We start from the raw sequence: 19518 nt of genomic DNA, 5'->3' as shown, positions 1-19518 counted from the left end.
AGGGTAGAGTGGAGCTGGCTTTAACACCTGATTAGGCTTCCCTGTTAACTGGCATACATGACACGTCTTAATGAAGGATGCCACATCCTTCTTTATACGAGGCCAATAGAAGTACTTCATAAGACGGTCATAGGTTTTCCTTACCCCCAAGTGCCCAGCTACCTCCCCATGAGCTGTCTGTAGGACCAAATCTCTAAACTTAACTGGTACTATCACCTGAAATACTGGATCCTCAACCCCTTTGTCAGTGTGAGAAGACCACTTCCGTATCAACAACCCGTCCTGAACCAAATAACCCCTTACTGCATTGCGCAACTCCTCAGGTGGTAACACCCCAACGAACAGATCTTTTAATGTTGCATCCTCCTTTTGAGCTGCAACAAAATCACTATGAGAGAGAAGGTGGTAGATTAGGCACAATAACAGACTTAAACTCTCTAGTCTGGGAAACATCATCAACGGCACGGCTCATAGCCCGTGTCACTGCACAAGCCGTAAAAACAGATAAATTCTGACCATGAACGTCACTATCATCTGCAATAGAGGGAACATTCTTAACAATTACAGGGGGCGGTATATCACGCCAAACACGCCCTCCAGCCAGATTGTTACCCAAGAGAAGATGAACACCCTCTATAGGTAAGGAAGGGCGGACTGCTATTTTTACTTCCCCCTGTACTAAGTCAGACTGCAGATTAACTCTGTGCAAAGGAACAGAAACAACCTGCAATCCAATCCCCCGGACTAAAACATTGTTCCCAGTACTCGAGGCAACAGAAAAAGGCAACACAGACCCCAAGATAAAAGACTCAGACGCCCCTGTGTCCCTAAGTATCTTAACCGGCACCTGGATGGAACTATCCACCAGTGAAACTAAGCCATCTGTAACAAAAGGAAAATACCCACTTCCCCCCGTTACAACTAAATCAGCCCTACCATTTCTCTCACTAATTTCAGCAGAACTCAGGCCTGATGTCTGAGATGAAGTCACAACGTCTTCAGCTTTAGCCTCAGTCTCACCCACCAAAACTTTAGCAGGTATAACTGACTCAGATACAGCAAGTGTGACCCCTCCTAACAACATCAGTACCATTTCTCTGACTTTTCCCCTTTAAAACAGGACAGTCTTTCTTCCAATGCCCCTTTTCTAAACAATATCGACACACATCAGCATCGTTCTTAGCCTGACCACCAGGTGTAAACGCAGAATACCTAGAGTCTCTGCGAAAACTCACAGCACCTCTGTGTGACTGACTTGAGTGTGAATCTATTTTTCTCTGAGTAGTTGACTGCAATGGACCCAACGAAGAAGACCCCACAACTCTATTGAAACGTCCAAAATGTTGTTCCTGATAAACCTTACCTGTATTGCTTTCTTTTAAACTATACTTATGTGTCAAAGCGAAATCGTCAGCCATAACTGCGGCTTCCGCTGCGGTTTTCATCTTATGCTCAAATACATGTGTAGCAACACGCTCAGGAAGGATATTTCTAAACTGTTCTAAAACAGTTAAATTAGACAATTCTTCAAAAGTAGTGACTCCCACTGCAGAGCACCAACGATTAAAGTGGCCATTCAATTCCCGCGCTACTTCTGTATAGGTCTGTTTGTCTCCTTTTCTCCAACTACGAAACCGCAAACGATAAGCCTCAGGAACTAATTCATAGATTTTAAGCACTGCCTCTTTTACTCTGACATATATTTTCCTATCTGACACAGACAACGCAATAAACGCTTCTTGTGCTCTACCTACAAGAACACTTTGGACTAACAACGTTCTCTCAGAGTCAGACCATCCACGGTCATCAGCCACACTCTCAAATAAAGAAAAGAAAATATCGGGATCTCTCTCATAGAATTTCGGCAGCAACCTAACCATGTTAGATATATCCGGGAAAAGCACAAACCCCCTAAGAGCAGTACCCTCACCTTCATCAACTGAAAGCCTACCTTCAGCGCTCAGTCTCAACCGTTTTAACTAATTCTACAGCATACAATTCTTACAGATACTAAAGAAAACAAACAAGCTCACCTTTTCAAATTGTAAGTGTGGCCACAACACTGTGGATCAAGACGAGACAAAACGGAGCTGCCCTGTAAAAAAACAAACAAACAAAAAAAAAACAGCGATCCTCTTCATGCATATCCCAAGGACAGAGATTTTTAATACACAATATCAGCGGTGCTTTAACTCCCCCGACAAAATGCCATTAAAGCAGGCATCCACGACGGTGCCCTCTGCCCAGGATAGCACAAAAATAACAAACTAAAATAACAAACAAATATTTAAAACTTGACGGGCACTTGCAAAGCTCCCATAGTTATCTTATCGAATACTTTTCCAATAACCTCAATCTTGCACGCACAGTGCAGACCCACACCCACCAGACAATGGCTCATCGCAAACTCTTCAACCTGGCTTACTTCAAAAACAGCCCAGGCACAAATTTAACAAAAATATTCTCCTCCTCTCCGCACCAACAAAAATAAATAATTAAATAATTTTGAACGCAACTAATTTTCAAACTAATCCACATGCGTCTTCCCAATGATTCAAAACAAAACGTTCAACTCAATGAACTATCAAAGCGCTTTCCAAATCAAACGTATCTGAATGAAACGGTCCTAATATATTTAAAGCTTCCAACGCCCCAGGCCATTCAAAACCAGTTATAAATATCAAAATATATTTACCGATGACGTTTCAAATCCTTATTTTAACGAGCCCCCCAATCTGTTTGTCATTTCAGATCCCGAACGTTCCAAATCCCTTGACGAGCCACCAATCTGTTACATACTGCCCGTGCCGGCCTATGCAACAGAGAGGTGAGACCACGCGGATTATTTGATTTCAAATAATATATTTATTAAAGACAAAGAATGAGCAACATAAAATAAAGTCAGTATAAATGTAGCTACAACTTCAACCGATAACAAAAGCGATCAGGGTATGTGAAGTGTCATGCAAAAAGAAACAAAAATCAGCAAAACGGTGAAGGAGAGAAGGAGAAGCGGTCCCCCCTTTTCAACCAAGTCTGGAAAGCTTTTAACACCCAGGATACTGGAAGCAACCACACACAGTCCTGGAGCAATCATCTGCAACACACCACACCTGCGCTCCTCTCACCTATAGGGGAGACGTAATGAACAGCAAACTGCAAAGGAGGAGGAGCTGACTGGTCCGAGGCCGTCACACCCCCTCCCTTAAAACAGAGGCCCCTAAAAGGCCTCTGCAAAAACCTTCAAAACCCCACACAACAAAATAAACAATTTTTTTTTTTTTTTCTATCTAAAAGTGAGCACTTAACTTTAGTTCCGAGATATGGATAATCCGCATACATAGACTGGACAGAAAAACTCTTCTGTCCACAGGCCCCACACCCCTCTACCCTCCAGCAGCTCCAATCGCCCCTCCTCATCCCAGAACTCCAGCAAATCCCGGTACCTGGAAAGCTACATTTAAGGAGACTAAGCAGAAGAAGAGAGTGTAGAAACAGGAAGAGAGAAAAATGGGACAAGACAAAACATTCAATCCAGCCCACCCGGAGCACGGGACAAAGCGTCTGCCATCACATTGTCCACGCCCCGAATATGCCGTATCTCTAAATTGTATGGCTGTAAAAATAAAACCCAGAGCATAAGGCGCTGACTCGGACTCTTCAAAGAGTGGAGGAATGTCAGTTGATTATGGTCAGTGTAAACAGTGATAGGAACAGCACCCCCAGCCATATATACATCAAACTGCTGTAGACCCCAAACTAACGCCAATGTTTCCTTCTCAATAGTTGGATAATTAAACTTTCTTGAGAAATAACATGTTGGCCGGTCCACACCCTTCTCATCACTCTGCAGGAGCACCGCACCAGCCCTCACATGGCTTGCATCAACCTGCATCCGAAAGGCTGATCTAGACGGGGTGCCATCAAAACTGGAGCAGAGGTCAACAACAACTTGACATTATCAAAAGCAATCTGAGAGGTCACAGTCCATTCAAACTTCACTTTAGCTTTTAACAGGTTGGTCAAAGGGGCTACTACCGTAGAAAAGTTGGAACAAAAACTACGGTAATACCCTACCATCCCCAAAAAGCGCCGCAACTCTGATTTGGTGGTAGGAACAGGAAACTTATCAATAGCCACCACTTTTGCATGGACTGGCTTCACTTGACCCTGCCCTACGATCTTCCCCAAATATGCAACTGTAGCCTGGGCAAACTCGCACTTGGCCAGATTTATAGTGAGACGAGCATCAACAAGCCTAGCAAAAAGAGCCCGAACACGGTCCAGATGTTCATCAGGTTTACTGACCAATAAACAGGGAGAAGCCCAACTCGAATAGGAAGGCTTAGCCATCCCATTATCCAACAGGTACTTCACCTCTGCCTCTAAATGTCGCTGTTTATCTTGTGACACCCGATAGAACCGCTGTCTTATTGGTTCTACGTCACCAACATCAATATCATGCTCAATTAAATGAGTACATGATGGTGTATCTGAAAATAAAGAAGGAAAATCAGACAACAGAGACGACAGTTCTAATACCCGTTCCTCTGGCAAATGTCCAAACAATGTATTCAACTCCCCCAGTTTTTCAGAGTTCCTCAGACGAGGTTTCAACATACCGTCATCAGGACCTACCATATCCTCACCACTACAAGCTGCTACCATGTAGGGAGTCTCCAAGGCCCAAGGAGCCTCAACAGCAGCGGCTAAAGAAACAGCCATCACCCGGTCACTAGACTCTGCTGTCCCAGAGACTGAAGACCTGCTATAATAGGACTTCAACAGATTTATGTGACAGAGCTGAGTAGAACGCCTGCGATTTTGTGTAGAAAGTAAATAATTCAGGTCTGACACCTGTCGAATCACCCTATAGAAGGACCCGTATATTTTGCAAGGAAAGGAGAATTTAATATTGGCAACAAGGCCAAAACCTGATCACCCGGACTAAAGACCCTTGGTTCAGCTCGACGGTCATACCAACTCTTCATTTTCTGTTGGGCTTTAGTCAGGTTGTCCGTCGCCATCTCACAGGCTAAAAACAACCTACGACGAAAACCATTAACGTAGTCCAACAGATTAACAGGAGACTCAGGACTCTTTAGCTCCCCCTGTAAAACTGCTAAAGGCCCACGAACTCTATGGCCGAAGACTAAATCATTAGGCGAGAAACCCGTACTCTCCTGGGTTACCTCTCGTGCTGCCAACATTAGCCATGGGAGCCCTTCTTCCCAGTCTTTGTTAAGCTCAACACAATAACCCCTGAGAAGAGACTTCAGTGTCTGATGAAACCGCTCCAGACCCCTTTGCTCTGGGCGTGATAAGCACTACTACGTTGATGTTTCACACGCAACTGCTCGAGCACTTCTCTGAACATTCGTGACGTAAAGTTAGATCCTCTGTCACTCTGTATTGTATGAGGGATACCGAAAATAGAAATAAATTGTGAAAGGGCTTTCACCACCGATCTAGTGGTTATTGTTCGCAAAGCATAGGCAGCAGGATATCGGGTTGACTGACACATCACCGTCAGCAGGTAACCACACCCTGACTTAGATGGAGGCAATGGTCCCAAACAATCAATTAACAGATGTTCAAATGGTTTACCTACAGCTGGAATAGGGTAGAGTGGAGCTGGCTTTAACACCTGATTAGGCTTCCCTGTTAACTGGCATACATGACACGTCTTAATGAAGGATGCCACATCCTTCTTTATACGAGGCCAATAGAAGTACTTCATAAGACGGTCATAGGTTTTCCTTACCCCCAAGTGCCCAGCTACCTCCCCATGAGCTGTCTGTAGGACCAAATCTCTAAACTTAACTGGTACTATCACCTGAAATACTGGATCCTCAACCCCTTTGTCAGTGTGAGAAGACCACTTCCGTATCAACAACCCGTCCTGAACCAAATAACCCCTTACTGCATTGCGCAACTCCTCAGGTGGTAACACCCCAACGAACAGATCTTTTAATGTTGCATCCTCCTTTTGAGCTGCAACAAAATCACTATGAGAGAGAAGGTGGTAGATTAGGCACAATAACAGACTTAAACTCTCTAGTCTGGGAAACATCATCAACGGCACGGCTCATAGCCCGTGTCACTGCACAAGCCGTAAAAACAGATAAATTCTGACCATGAACGTCACTATCATCTGCAATAGAGGGAACATTCTTAACAATTACAGGGGGCGGTATATCACGCCAAACACGCCCTCCAGCCAGATTGTTACCCAAGAGAAGATGAACACCCTCTATAGGTAAGGAAGGGCGGACTGCTATTTTTACTTCCCCCTGTACTAAGTCAGACTGCAGATTAACTCTGTGCAAAGGAACAGAAACAACCTGCAATCCAATCCCCCGGACTAAAACATTGTTCCCAGTACTCGAGGCAACAGAAAAAGGCAACACAGACCCCAAGATAAAAGACTCAGACGCCCCTGTGTCCCTAAGTATCTTAACCGGCACCTGGATGGAACTATCCACCAGTGAAACTAAGCCATCTGTAACAAAAGGAAAATACCCACTTCCCCCCGTTACAACTAAATCAGCCCTACCATTTCTCTCACTAATTTCAGCAGAACTCAGGCCTGATGTCTGAGATGAAGTCACAACGTCTTCAGCTTTAGCCTCAGTCTCACCCACCAAAACTTTAGCAGGTATAACTGACTCAGATACAGCAAGTGTGACCCCTCCTAACAACATCAGTACCATTTCTCTGACTTTTCCCCTTTAAAACAGGACAGTCTTTCTTCCAATGCCCCTTTTCTAAACAATATCGACACACATCAGCATCGTTCTTAGCCTGACCACCAGGTGTAAACGCAGAATACCTAGAGTCTCTGCGAAAACTCACAGCACCTCTGTGTGACTGACTTGAGTGTGAATCTATTTTTCTCTGAGTAGTTGACTCCAATGGACCCAACGAAGAAGACCCCACAACTCTATTGAAACGTCCAAAATGTTGTTCCTGATAAACCTTACCTGTATTGCTTTCTTTTAAACTATACTTATGTGTCAAAGCGAAATCGTCAGCCATAACTGCGGCTTCCGCTGCGGTTTTCATCTTATGCTCAAATACATGTGTAGCAACACGCTCAGGAAGGATATTTCTAAACTGTTCTAAAACAGTTAAATTAGACAATTCTTCAAAAGTAGTGACTCCCACTGCAGAGCACCAACGATTAAAGTGGCCATTCAATTCCCGCGCTACTTCTGTATAGGTCTGTTTGTCTCCTTTTCTCCAACTACGAAACCGCAAACGATAAGCCTCAGGAACTAATTCATAGATTTTAAGCACTGCCTCTTTTACTCTGACATATATTTTCCTATCTGACACAGACAACGCAATAAACGCTTCTTGTGCTCTACCTACAAGAACACTTTGGACTAACAACGTTCTCTCAGAGTCAGACCATCCACGGTCATCAGCCACACTCTCAAATAAAGAAAAGAAAATATCGGGATCTCTCTCATAGAATTTCGGCAGCAACCTAACCATGTTAGATATATCCGGGAAAAGCACAAACCCCCTAAGAGCAGTACCCTCACCTTCATCAACTGAAAGCCTACCTTCAGCGCTCAGTCTCAACCGTTTTAACTAATTCTACAGCATACAATTCTTACAGATACTAAAGAAAACAAACAAGCTCACCTTTTCAAATTGTAAGTGTGGCCACAACACTGTGGATCAAGACGAGACAAAACGGAGCTGCCCTGTAAAAAAACAAACAAACAAAAAAAAAACAGCGATCCTCTTCATGCATATCCCAAGGACAGAGATTTTTAATACACAATATCAGCGGTGCTTTAACTCCCCCGACAAAATGCCATTAAAGCAGGCATCCACGACGGTGCCCTCTGCCCAGGATAGCACAAAAATAACAAACTAAAATAACAAACAAATATTTAAAACTTGACGGGCACTTGCAAAGCTCCCATAGTTATCTTATCGAATACTTTTCCAATAACCTCAATCTTGCACGCACAGTGCAGACCCACACCCACCAGACAATGGCTCATCGCAAACTCTTCAACCTGGCTTACTTCAAAAACAGCCCAGGCACAAATTTAACAAAAATATTCTCCTCCTCTCCGCACCAACAAAAATAAATAATTAAATAATTTTGAACGCAACTAATTTTCAAACTAATCCACATGCGTCTTCCCAATGATTCAAAACAAAACGTTCAACTCAATGAACTATCAAAGCGCTTTCCAAATCAAACGTATCTGAATGAAACGGTCCTAATATATTTAAAGCTTCCAACGCCCCAGGCCATTCAAAACCAGTTATAAATATCAAAATATATTTACCGATGACGTTTCAAATCCTTATTTTAACGAGCCCCCCAATCTGTTTGTCATTTCAGATCCCGAACGTTCCAAATCCCTTGACGAGCCACCAATCTGTTACATACTGCCCGTGCCGGCCTATGCAACAGAGAGGTGAGACCACGCGGATTATTTGATTTCAAATAATATATTTATTAAAGACAAAGAATGAGCAACATAAAATAAAGTCAGTATAAATGTAGCTACAACTTGAAACGAAAACAAAAGCGATCAGGGTATGTGAAGTGTCATGCAAAAAGAAACAAAAATCAGCAAAACGGTGCAGGAGAGAAGGAGAAGCGGTCCCCCCTTTTCAACCAAGTCTGGAAAGCTTTTAAAATCCAGGATACTGGAAGCAACCACACGCGGTCCTGGAGCAATCGTCTGCAACACACCACACCTGCGCTCCTCTCACCTATAGGGGAGACATAATGAACAGCAAACCGCAAAGGAGGAGGAGCTGACTGGTCCGAGACCATCACATCAATAAACAATAAAATAGTCAAAAGAGAAAAGTAGAAATAGGCAATTCAAACAGAATTGGACAGAGAGACAAGGAGAGTTGAGTGACCGGACTTAGAAGGTGGCGGCCACTAGGTGGGGGACTTCCAAGTGGGCTCTCTCTGGCTGTGCTGGGATTTAGGTTAAGTTTTAATTCAAATCTTATTTTTGAACCAAACTCAAAGTAAATGTACCAGTCAAAAGCAGAAAAATTTGTCTAACACAAAATAATATTCGCACGAGCAAAGCTGTAAATGAAAATAATTATTGAGAATTTAGACAGGCTAATTCACAAGGAAATGAATTCAGCAGTAAAGAGAGCATTATCTGAAACGGCCACGAGATGGCGTAATTGCGCTCATGCAGACTGAAGTCAGAAGGCGGGGTGTAATTCGAGACTTCTAAACACTTAAAGGACGCCCTCTGGTGTTTAGCAAGCGGAATTACAACCGACTTTAATGTGATTCAAACTAAGAGCTTTCAGCTCGCGTTGTGCGCTGATTTCCTGCAATAAATCACAAATAAACAAGCAGATCTCTGTGGATCTTTCGGTGCTGTACTGCACAAGAGCGTGAAACAGGATTTTTTCGCTGTGAAAACACGCAGATTTGAAACAACAGGAATTTTCCGTCTGTTGTTACTCACATAAACATTTTTATGTATTAGATTTACATTTAAATGTATCAGATCTTTAATTGGGTAGCTAAACCAATTTTGACCAGGAGTTTACCGTTTTTGTTGAATATCCCTGGGTTAACCACGAATTCAATAACGACATTATGTAAGGCCTTTTACCACTGAAGAGAGGAAACTCGCTCTCGATCAGATTTACGTCTTGCTCTGATAAAGAGATTCTCGTCTTAATCAGGCGTTTAAATAACATTAACATGTACCAGCTGCAAAGAGTTTGCTTCGTCTTTACAGGGACAGGTATAATATTATGAACTGCAGTTTAATTTAGCAATTAACAGTGTTCACATGTTAAACATATTTCACAGAGTCAATTTGCTTAACTGAGATCGGCTCCGTGCCGATCAGTTTTTCAGTGGGTTCACGTTGCGCGACTTTCACTGGAGCGTGCATAAAAAAAAATTAATACACAATATACTCATAGATTGAAACTGAATTTGCTCATAAAACAAAGTTTGAAATGCGTCGCGTTCTCCACCAAACTGTAGCGACAATGAGTCTTACATTAAATTAGCTCAAATTATATATAGGGAATTTAATAATTAATCATGAATGATTAATATATTGCATATTACAGTTAAATTATCGAAGCTGAAAATAGATCGATTGTATATATGAATGATCACCATAATGGGTTATGGTTCGTCATTAATATATCAATAGTCTTATTACAGATCGATTATGTGAGATAACCTTAAATGGAATTAATTTAGTTATCGAATAATCTGTTTGTCCAGCAAACGGCCGTAAGATTAACTCATCAACTTCCCAATAAAAGTTATCACTTCTAATAAACTCCAAGAAATATTAATTTTCTGGCCGTGAACATTAATTTTCCTGCGTTTATAAAATTAAACTACTCAACATAGTAAATAATAAAGCTTTTTGTTGCTAAAGGATCGAACATTTCATTGACTTTGTAATACGAGCATTTAAACAGAAGCAATCATGAATATAATGGCTTTAATAAATGCAAAACTAATAATACATTGAACTACGATTCGCATAGAGTAAATATGTATGTACAATCGGAACAGACAAAACGGAAAACATTACAAACACAAATTTACAATAGGATGAGAGAGAGAAATAGAGAGAGAGAGAGAAAATGAACTAAAGGTCAGGAAGAGAGAGAGAGAGATCACCGAGATGATCTCAGCATGGCAAAATCACAGACCTTAAGACCTTAAGAGAGACGACAAGAAATCACGCCAGGTCATAACCAATACTTGCATATGGTTCTCGTTGTGTTGCTGAGGAACGCAGTCGTGTGCGTGGGTCCTTTTTCGGAGCCGACGTGTTCTTTTGTGTCTTTTCCAGGCAAGCAGACTCGCGGGAAGTTTGAACTTTAAAGGTTCAACGGCGTGAAGTTACCAAAGAAATTATTCAGAGTTCAACTCCGTCTTAGAGGGAGAGGCGAATATGAAAATAACACTTAGTAAAGAAAAGAAAAGAAAGATCGGGAGGTGCGCGTCCGAGACGGTGGCCGAAGCCTGTCCGAAGCTGGCGTTTCCCGAATTTTGACGGAAGAGAAGAGGGATGAGAAACGGGCGAGTTCCTCTTTTGAGGGAATCCCATCCCCGCCCCTTTTTGCGGGCAGGGCAAATCATCTTGGAGCATTTTGAACGGGAGAAGTTCTTCTTTGTTTTGTCAGGAGAACTTATTTTTTATTATGCAAGTTAATGATGGTATAAAATTTCGTCATTTCTAACTAGACAGGCTGTTCACATAGAATAATTCATTTTACTGTAATTTTCCATGTATGACTAGTTCAGTCAAAGCACGACGATCATGAGGCTACCAAACATGAAATATGAAAGTAGAAGAAAACCTAAGTGACATTCATATGCAGAATTACAACCATTTTAAAGTTTGATTAACACACAATAAAATTGTCAGTAGTTCCCGTGTGGCATGTGAAGACATCGACGCACAAAAGGAATACATTTAAAAATATTTACAGGCACTTTTTCTCTGAAAAGTGCCATGGCTGCTGGTTGCGTGTTAATGCATGCGCGTGTGTGTATAAGTTCATCCTGTGGTTGGCGGGTGGTGAACTTTTGCTCATTCCTCGGGGAATCATGTGTGCCTGAGTATTCTTTAAATTGATGAGTGGACAAGTCCTGATTGTGGTTGGCATCTGGTTCACAATGTTAGTCACGCGGCGCTTCGGGAGACTTCAGCCAGCGTGGCACTAGGGAGTTAATCCTAAGGCGGTCAAACAGAAGCTCTTGTCTTCTCCTCTGACAAAAGGGCTGTGTTTGAAAGTCATGATTCGCTAATTCAGAACATCTGGCCGGATAACCTGTCATTATCCTTACAGTACTATGATACGGTCTGAGTCCTGATTGAAAATCCTTGCAGATATCATTTCTTTCTAAAGAGGAACATATTTGTTAAGATACTGCCTTTTCTAATATCTTTGACAGAAAAGGTAGATTCGAGATCGGCCTGTAATTGACTAATTCTGTAGGATCAAGTTGCAGTTTTTTAATAAGCGGTTTAATCATAGCCAGCTTAAAAGTTTTTGGTACTTATACAAAAGATGAATTAATGATATTAAGAAGAGGATCTATGACCTCTGGAAGCATCTCTTTCAGTAGTTTAGTCGGTATAGGGTCTAACATACATGTTGTCAATTTAGATGATTTAACGAATTTAGAAAATACTTCCTCTCCTATAGCAATGAACTAATCAAATTAGTCCTCAAGGAGACTACAATGCACTGCCTAATGCGATACTGTAGTAGACGGTTGCATTAACTTGCATAGTTATAATTTTCTCCCTGATATTATCAATCTTGTAAGTGAAAAAGTTAATAATAAAAAAATGACTCATAAAGTCATTACTGCTGTGTTGCTTGGAAACGTCTGGGATTGAAGCTTTATTTTTATTTAGTTTAGCCACGGTTCCAAATAAATACCTAGGGTTTTGTTAATTTTCTTCTAATAGGGTTGAAAAATAAGCAGATCTAACAGTTTTTAAGGCATCTCTGTATGCAATCATGCTCTCTTTCCATGAAATGTGAAATACCTCTAGTTTTGTTTTCTTCCAGTTGCGCTCCATTTTTCTGGCTGCTCTCTTGTGTGTTTTATCTGTACAGAGGTAAAGGGAAGGAGGCCTCACTGATGGCCCTCTTGAGTGTGCTCGTTGTACCATGGCATTGGACTATTTTCTTTAATCTTCTTTAGGTGCAAAGGAGCAACAGAGTCTAAAGTGCTGGAAAAGAGAGAGTTAAAGTCCCTGTAAAGGCAATTCTAAAAAAAAATCTAAACACATTATAAATGTTAGAAATGTATTGCTAAAACATATTACAAAGACTGTGAACTGTGAAGTACTGAATTGTGGAGTTAGACCATTGAACAGTTATTCACCATTGCTGTGTTCCGGACAGCTGCCGGAGTGAAAAGGGGAGGATATGAGGACATAACAGGCTGACGTGCGTACAGATTTTTCCTTCCTTTCCAAGTATCAACCAGGACGTATTTGCGTTCAGCTTGTTCACCTGCTCAATTTCGTACCTCAGTGGCTCTCGCGCTACAGTGATATCGTTGTCAGTTGACAAGAACATCGCCGTTAGGCCACCAGTAGGGCTGGGCGATATATCGATATAGTTCAAATTTGCGCTATGATCCTTGCTCCAAGCAAGCTGCTGACTGCTTTTGTAGAAATATGTATATCGTGCATTCTATCAGTTGCAGTTCTGGCGCCCCCGTCTCAACAGCATTGTGTACAACGCGACAAATACTCATATCAAATGTTAACGCAGAGGAATGGCCACATCTGTTCAGTGAGTTCACAAAAGTTCATTATTTGCATGTGCTTTAAAGCCTTGCCGGTTAAACATGTCATTCACTGCTGATGCGCTGTTCTAACATGCGCTTTACTGAGCGCGAACAGCCGACGCGCACATGCACTAAAAGCCTGTCTAACAGCGCCTGGTTACTGGACTAAATTATCTTTCAAGTCTTATTTCGCTAATACTCTCAAATACACACAAGGTTTACATAAGGAAAGTTGGTTATGTCCAAACTGAAAGCAAACCGAGAAAACTGAGAGAAATCTTCTTGTCAAATGCACGTGTATATTAGACGCGTCGCGTACAGGTCTTAAAGAGACAGTAGCCCTAATAATAAACATGCAGCCGCTTGTCCTTAAAGGGGTAGTTGACCCAGAAATAAAAATGATGTCATTATTTATTCACTGTAATGTTGTTCCAAACCTGTATTAATTTATTTCTTGTGCTGAACACAAAAGAAGATATTTTGAAGAATGTGGGTAACCAGACAGTTGCTGGTCCCCATTGACTTCCATAGGGAAAAATATACTATGGAAATCACTGGGGTACATCAAGTTACCCACATTCTTCCAAATAACTTCAACAGAAGAACGAAACTTATTCAGGTTTAAAACAACTTGAGAGAGTAAATGATGACAATTAAAATTTTTGGGAGAACTATCTATTTAATGTTAATAAAACAATAAAACACAGAGGAAATCACTCACTGCTCTTGACTGAGAACGTTCAGTAATAGTAGCTTTAATAACAATCAATGTATAATTTATACAGTGAAGACTATATTTGGCTTTGACTTTATATATATCGGTATATTTTCCTGCTTTTTTGTCCTTAGCCAATCACATGCCTGAGTTTTCTAGCTAGCTATGCCTTCGTCACGGAAATGCGTACTACCTGGATGCGATCACGTACAAAACAGATCGGTGTCCTTATTTAAATTTCCAAAAAACGATCACATCAAGAAGAGGTGAACTTATTTTGTGAAGAGCCAGCTTGATGGAGAGCTGAGGATCACCGCCAAAACGTAGTGATCATTTTACACGGGACAGTTTTATAAACTTTCGTTCGAGACAAGTTGAGATTCACTGATAACCCACTATTAATGGTGAATGGGGCCGAACCGACTATCTCCCGGCTTGGCCTTCATCCTCCCGTCGCGCCATCAACTGGTGCCATCATCGGCAGTGCGTGCCCACCGCGCGAGCATTTATTACGGCTGTATCGGTGACTGATACAGCTGTCCCGCGAGTGGGCGTGGTTTCAGCACAGCCAGCAGACATGCCCCCAGCATTTGAGAGCAGAGACTACTGCTAATTTTTTCAAGATTTTGATAGCTTATATTATGTACTTGCCGACTTTTTTTATCATTCAAATTTGGCTGGGTGGCTAATAACACATTTTTCTGTGGTATGACTTTACAGGGACTTCAAAAGTTTCTGTTGCAAAATCGAGTTCTTCTAAGCTATCTGGGATGCTGAGATAATTAAACTGATCATCATGATGATGTCGTAACCCCACCCTCACTGATGATCATGATGATGTCACTGCGCTCTCATTAACCCCACCCTCACTGATGATCATGGTGATGTCACTGAGCTCTCATTAACCCCACCCTCACTGATCATCATGATGATGTCACTGCACTCTCATTAACCCCACCCTCACCCATGTGGTGTTTAGGGTTCATATAAATAGAAATGTCAGAATCAGAAATCAGATTGGATTAATTCTGATTGACGAAAATGAGTGCATATATTGAAAATAGATCTTTCTAAATCAATTCTTGGTGACGCAAAACTTTGGAAAGCGTGAAATTTATACTTGACAGAAGACAAGACAACCCAAGAATGGACTGAAAATGTATCCCAAAAAATGTAGATATGCTGTCTACCCTGACTAAGGTGTATCATTGTGCAATATTATGTCATTTGATATTCCCATCATGCACTGATACTGCTTTTCATCTTCTATCGATAGTTCATGCATGTATTTGAGCGTCTCTTCTTGTGTTCAGGTGTTTCCGGCCCTCCAACCATCTCAAGCCCCTCCAGTATCTCAGCGTTTGCCCCGGGAGGGTTCTCCAGCCCTGTTCCTTCCAGCATCTCAGCGTTTGCCCCGGGGGGGTTCTCCAGCCCTGTTCCTTCCAGCATCTCAGCATTTGCCCCGGGGGGGGTCTCCAGCCCTGTTCCCTCCTCGCTGCCCCCCCCCTCTCTCTCTCTCGGCTCGGGGGCGTCTCCTCTGGGTCTGAGTGGCCCGTACGCCGGCCCCGGGGTCCCCTTCACCCCCCCGTCTGCCGGCCCTGCTGCCCATCTTGGCCCCGTCCTCTCCGCCCCCCCCATGGGCCCACCCACCACCGGCTTCTCTGCGAGTGCAGGATATGACATCACCCGGGGCCACGCTGGCCGCACCCCCCAGACGCCGCTGATGCCCAGTTTCTCCAGTGCCGCACCCATGCCAGGTATCACTCAACAATCTCAACCTGCCTGACCCCATTTACACCTTCCTAAGCGTCTCACGTGTTAAGTGAGTCTCGTTCTGCAAAAGTGCGTACGCAAGAATTTGTGTGTGAAATCTTAATTCCTCAAACTTTTGTGAAATTTATTCTAAATATATGGGAAAATGTCAGAACAGCTGAAACCACAAGTACACAAAAAACTCATACGTATAAAGGTGCCCTTATTAATGTGTTGGCATTGCTCGAGGATCTTGCTATCATGATAGAGCATGTTTTTAGAGAGAGTTATATGTTTGCTAAGAAGGATGAAAGGTTGTGTTGAAAGCACTTATATGAAGATTCTAGGAGTTCTATGCAATTGACTAATCTAATGATGTCAGTCATTTAGAATACTCAAAATTCATTAACAATAGAATGGAGTTACAAACAAATTCATGTGCGTACCACTGATCTATATAATGACTGGATAGCTCATGACATTCTAAACTGCCATCAGGCAGTGAAGCCACCGGAAGTGTTCGAGTGGCCATCTTACGATTCCCTACCAGCAGAGGGCTCCAACGGCCGTTATACAGATTTTGATAGCTCCGACAGCACTTTTAAGATAACCTGCTTTGCAGCATACAAATGTCAAACGACGTTCACAAAAGGATGTAGAAAAACTGCCCACAGGTTGTAATTCAAGCCCTATAAGTAGTAATTTATATGTACAATTGTTGTTATTCCTGTGTTGTTTTCTCCAAGGCAAGAGTAATGCTTCTACAAAGAAACAAAACAAAAAGCAATAACCACAATTAAGTGTCCTATAGCGAAACCATTTGACAGCTTCAAAAAGAGCTTCTTGCAAAGTCTTTTTACCGTAATGATGTCATTATATAACGATATAGATCAGTTAACGTTACTTACATTAACCCATACAATTTGTGCATTTCCTGAACATGTGCTTGCTACAAACTTTGAACAAACTACTGATCTATAAAACACAATCAGAAAGAGCAATATTTTAAGTACACATATAGGAATTTTTCTTTAGTGACAAATTTTTAATTGTTTTATTTGACTGTAAAAATTGTTAATCTGCCATTTGAAGTTTAACAGCTCTAATCAAGTGATGTTAAAAAACAGTCAAACCATGTGCTTAATGTGTAAATAAAAACTTTATTTGACTTATTGTGTACAACTTTGTAGATTTCCAAAAGATCTTGTCAGGAGGAGAGAATGGGTTGTAAAGCTCAGGAGGCAAAACTTCAGGCCATCTGCCTACTCCCGCCTATGTTCTGATCACTTCACTGCTGAGTGTTTTGATAGGACAGGACAGACAGTCAGGCTTTTCTCAGATTCTGTGCCATCAATATATTTAGTTTCCCTCCACATCTGCAAACGGTAGACAGAAAATTGCTTGTTCAAGTAGATTACATTAAGTCATTTTTGGTTAAGTGGTATCAGAGAAAGCTTATTGTCAATATAAATTCTAACACAAAAGGAACACAAACCTTGTTTCCTAGGAACAGACCAACAGAAAGGCACCTGTATTAAGGGACACACAGGCAGTGTTGGACAGCAGTGAGGGCACCTCTGACACCACAACTGATAGGCCTAATCCTCTTCAGACTACCAAAACAATTGAGCACAGCTACTGCTTTGCCAGTCCAAGGACCCTCAACAGAAGGCTGATTAAAGCAATTGAAACAATCAAAGATCAAAAAAGAAATCCATAATGTACAATAAAAACAACAACAAGAGAAGCACAAAAAAGTAAAACTTACAGAATATCATTCAGTCTCTAAGGCAATCTCAGATACTGTCAGATAATTGAGCATTCATGCTTGAAAACTGTCCTGGTGTGCCATTAGAAATCCTGAAGAGAGACAAATGTGGTAACACAAAATACCACCCAGCCCTTAAGTCATTTGCTCTTACACTGCAATTTTATTCAGCTAAGGCCTACAAGCATGTCAGGGAGACCTTCAACTCAGGCTGGGTTTACCTCACCCATCAACACCCATCAACACTAAGAAGGTGGTACAGCAGCACTGGAGGAGATCCTGGATTCAGTGAAGAGGTACTAACCTCCCAGGTTCCTTTTCTGCCAGTTTAGAGCGCTACATTCCCCATTTAGTTCATCATGACCAAACTGGGTTTATCAAATCTAGACTAGCATCGGATAATGTCTGTCGCTTGCTTCATATTATAGATTTTGCCTCCAATTCAGAAGATGAAAATGCTATTCTTTCTTTAGATGCTGAGAAGGCTTTTGATCGGCTGGAATGGTGTTACTTGTGGTCTGTTCTCCAAGTCATGGGTTTTAGTGATAGCTCTATATCTATGATAAAGTTATTGTATGCTAACCCCTCTGCGGTCGTTACAACGGGCAGCAACTGTTAAGCTAGGTTCCCAGTTACAAGATCAGGGTTGCCCTCTATCTCCACTTTTATTATCTTTATCTTTGGAACCTGTTGCCCAGACAATACGGCAGTCGGAGGCTTTAGAACCAGTCATTCTTCAAGACACATTACACTGCATTTCTTTGTATGCAGATGCCATCTTAATTGTTAAAAAAAATCCTTCTAATTGCCATCCACATCTTCTTCAAATCTTCAAGAACTTCAGCAGTATTTCAGGCTGTAAGATAAACTGGACAAAATCAGCTTTAATGTTGTTGGGGGGACTGGATGACCAGATTAGTAGTTTCTAGACCAATTAGACCAGTTGTTAGTAGTTTTACATATCTAGGAGGGTCCATCAGTCCCTCACTCAACTTGTTAACTGCTGACAATTATAATAAAGTTCTAAAAAATGTGGAGGGTGACCTGAATAGATGGGGGATGCTCCCTACTTCTTTTCAGTGTAGAATTTCAGTTATTAAGATGAACATATTGCCTCGTGTTAATTTTGTGAGTATTATGATCCCCCTAGCTCCACCAGGTGGTTACTGGAAGAAGCTACATTCAATAACTAGTTCTTATTTATGGAATAGGAAAAAACCCAGAATCAAAGCATCTACTCTACAAAGACCTAGATCTTCAGGAGGTGTTAATTTGCCAAATTTTGAGTGGTATTCCTGGAGCTTTGTTTTGCGCTCACTGGCTATATGGACGAATCCAGAGATTGTGGTGTCATGGCGCCCCATTGAAGAACATTTAACATATCCATATTGCCTGTCATTCCAACATCGTCTAACTAAGGGAACTTTACATTGTAGTTTATATACATTTCAAGGGGGAGGGATTACATATAGGTGGAGACTTCTCTGAAACAAAAGCATGTAAATGAGGAACGTGCCCTAGACTGAGAGTGTTACCAATCCTAATCCAATCAGCATAACAGTGTAATGTTAATATCCTAATCCAATCAGCCAGACACTTCACCGATACCTTCACATTATCTTAATGGCCAGGCAGCGCATAAAGACAAAAGGTGATAGTCTCAGTGCTCTGACCAATTTAACTTACAATAGAGAGAACAGGACTGGCAATGAATCTCTTGCTGATACTCTGATATCTAAATTCAGTCTACTAAACTTTCTCAGTTTCTATACTATTGTATTGGAAGTTCAATTAAACATTTAAATAAAATTTGTAATCCTACATTTCCCCCTTTGAGAGTTCTAAATAACTCTCACAAAATACAAATTTAAACACTTAAACATGCAATTTTAGGGTCCGTGACGTCCCTACGGGTAATAGTCTTTTCTGGTAGGAACTGTGATTTTCTCGAGAGAGGTGTGATTCATATGTTGA

General features: G+C 41.6%; 1 protein-coding gene across 2 annotated transcripts in view; it reads left to right on the top strand.

Moving 5' to 3' along the window:
- Positions 1 to 19518, top strand: part of prrc1 (proline-rich coiled-coil 1) — a 62884-nt gene that overhangs the window by 26516 nt on the left and 16850 nt on the right. Inside the window, exons 4-5 of one of the 2 annotated variants that reach the window (XM_077243443.1) lie at positions 15338 to 15464; positions 15513 to 15781. In XM_077243443.1, coding sequence (XP_077099558.1) covers positions 15338 to 15464; positions 15513 to 15781 — 396 coding nt within the window. Of the gene's footprint in view, positions 1 to 15337; positions 15782 to 19518 lie in introns of both variants that reach the window. The other variant, XM_077243442.1, reaches the window with a different exon arrangement.

The sequence above is a fragment of the Siphateles boraxobius genome, unplaced genomic scaffold (genome assembly GCF_051911475.1).
Source record: "Siphateles boraxobius isolate OS27281-9 unplaced genomic scaffold, OSU_SipBor_1 25, whole genome shotgun sequence".
NCBI classification, from domain to species: Eukaryota; Metazoa; Chordata; class Actinopteri; order Cypriniformes; family Leuciscidae; genus Siphateles; species Siphateles boraxobius.
This window is presented reverse-complemented; position numbering and strand designations above follow the sequence as displayed.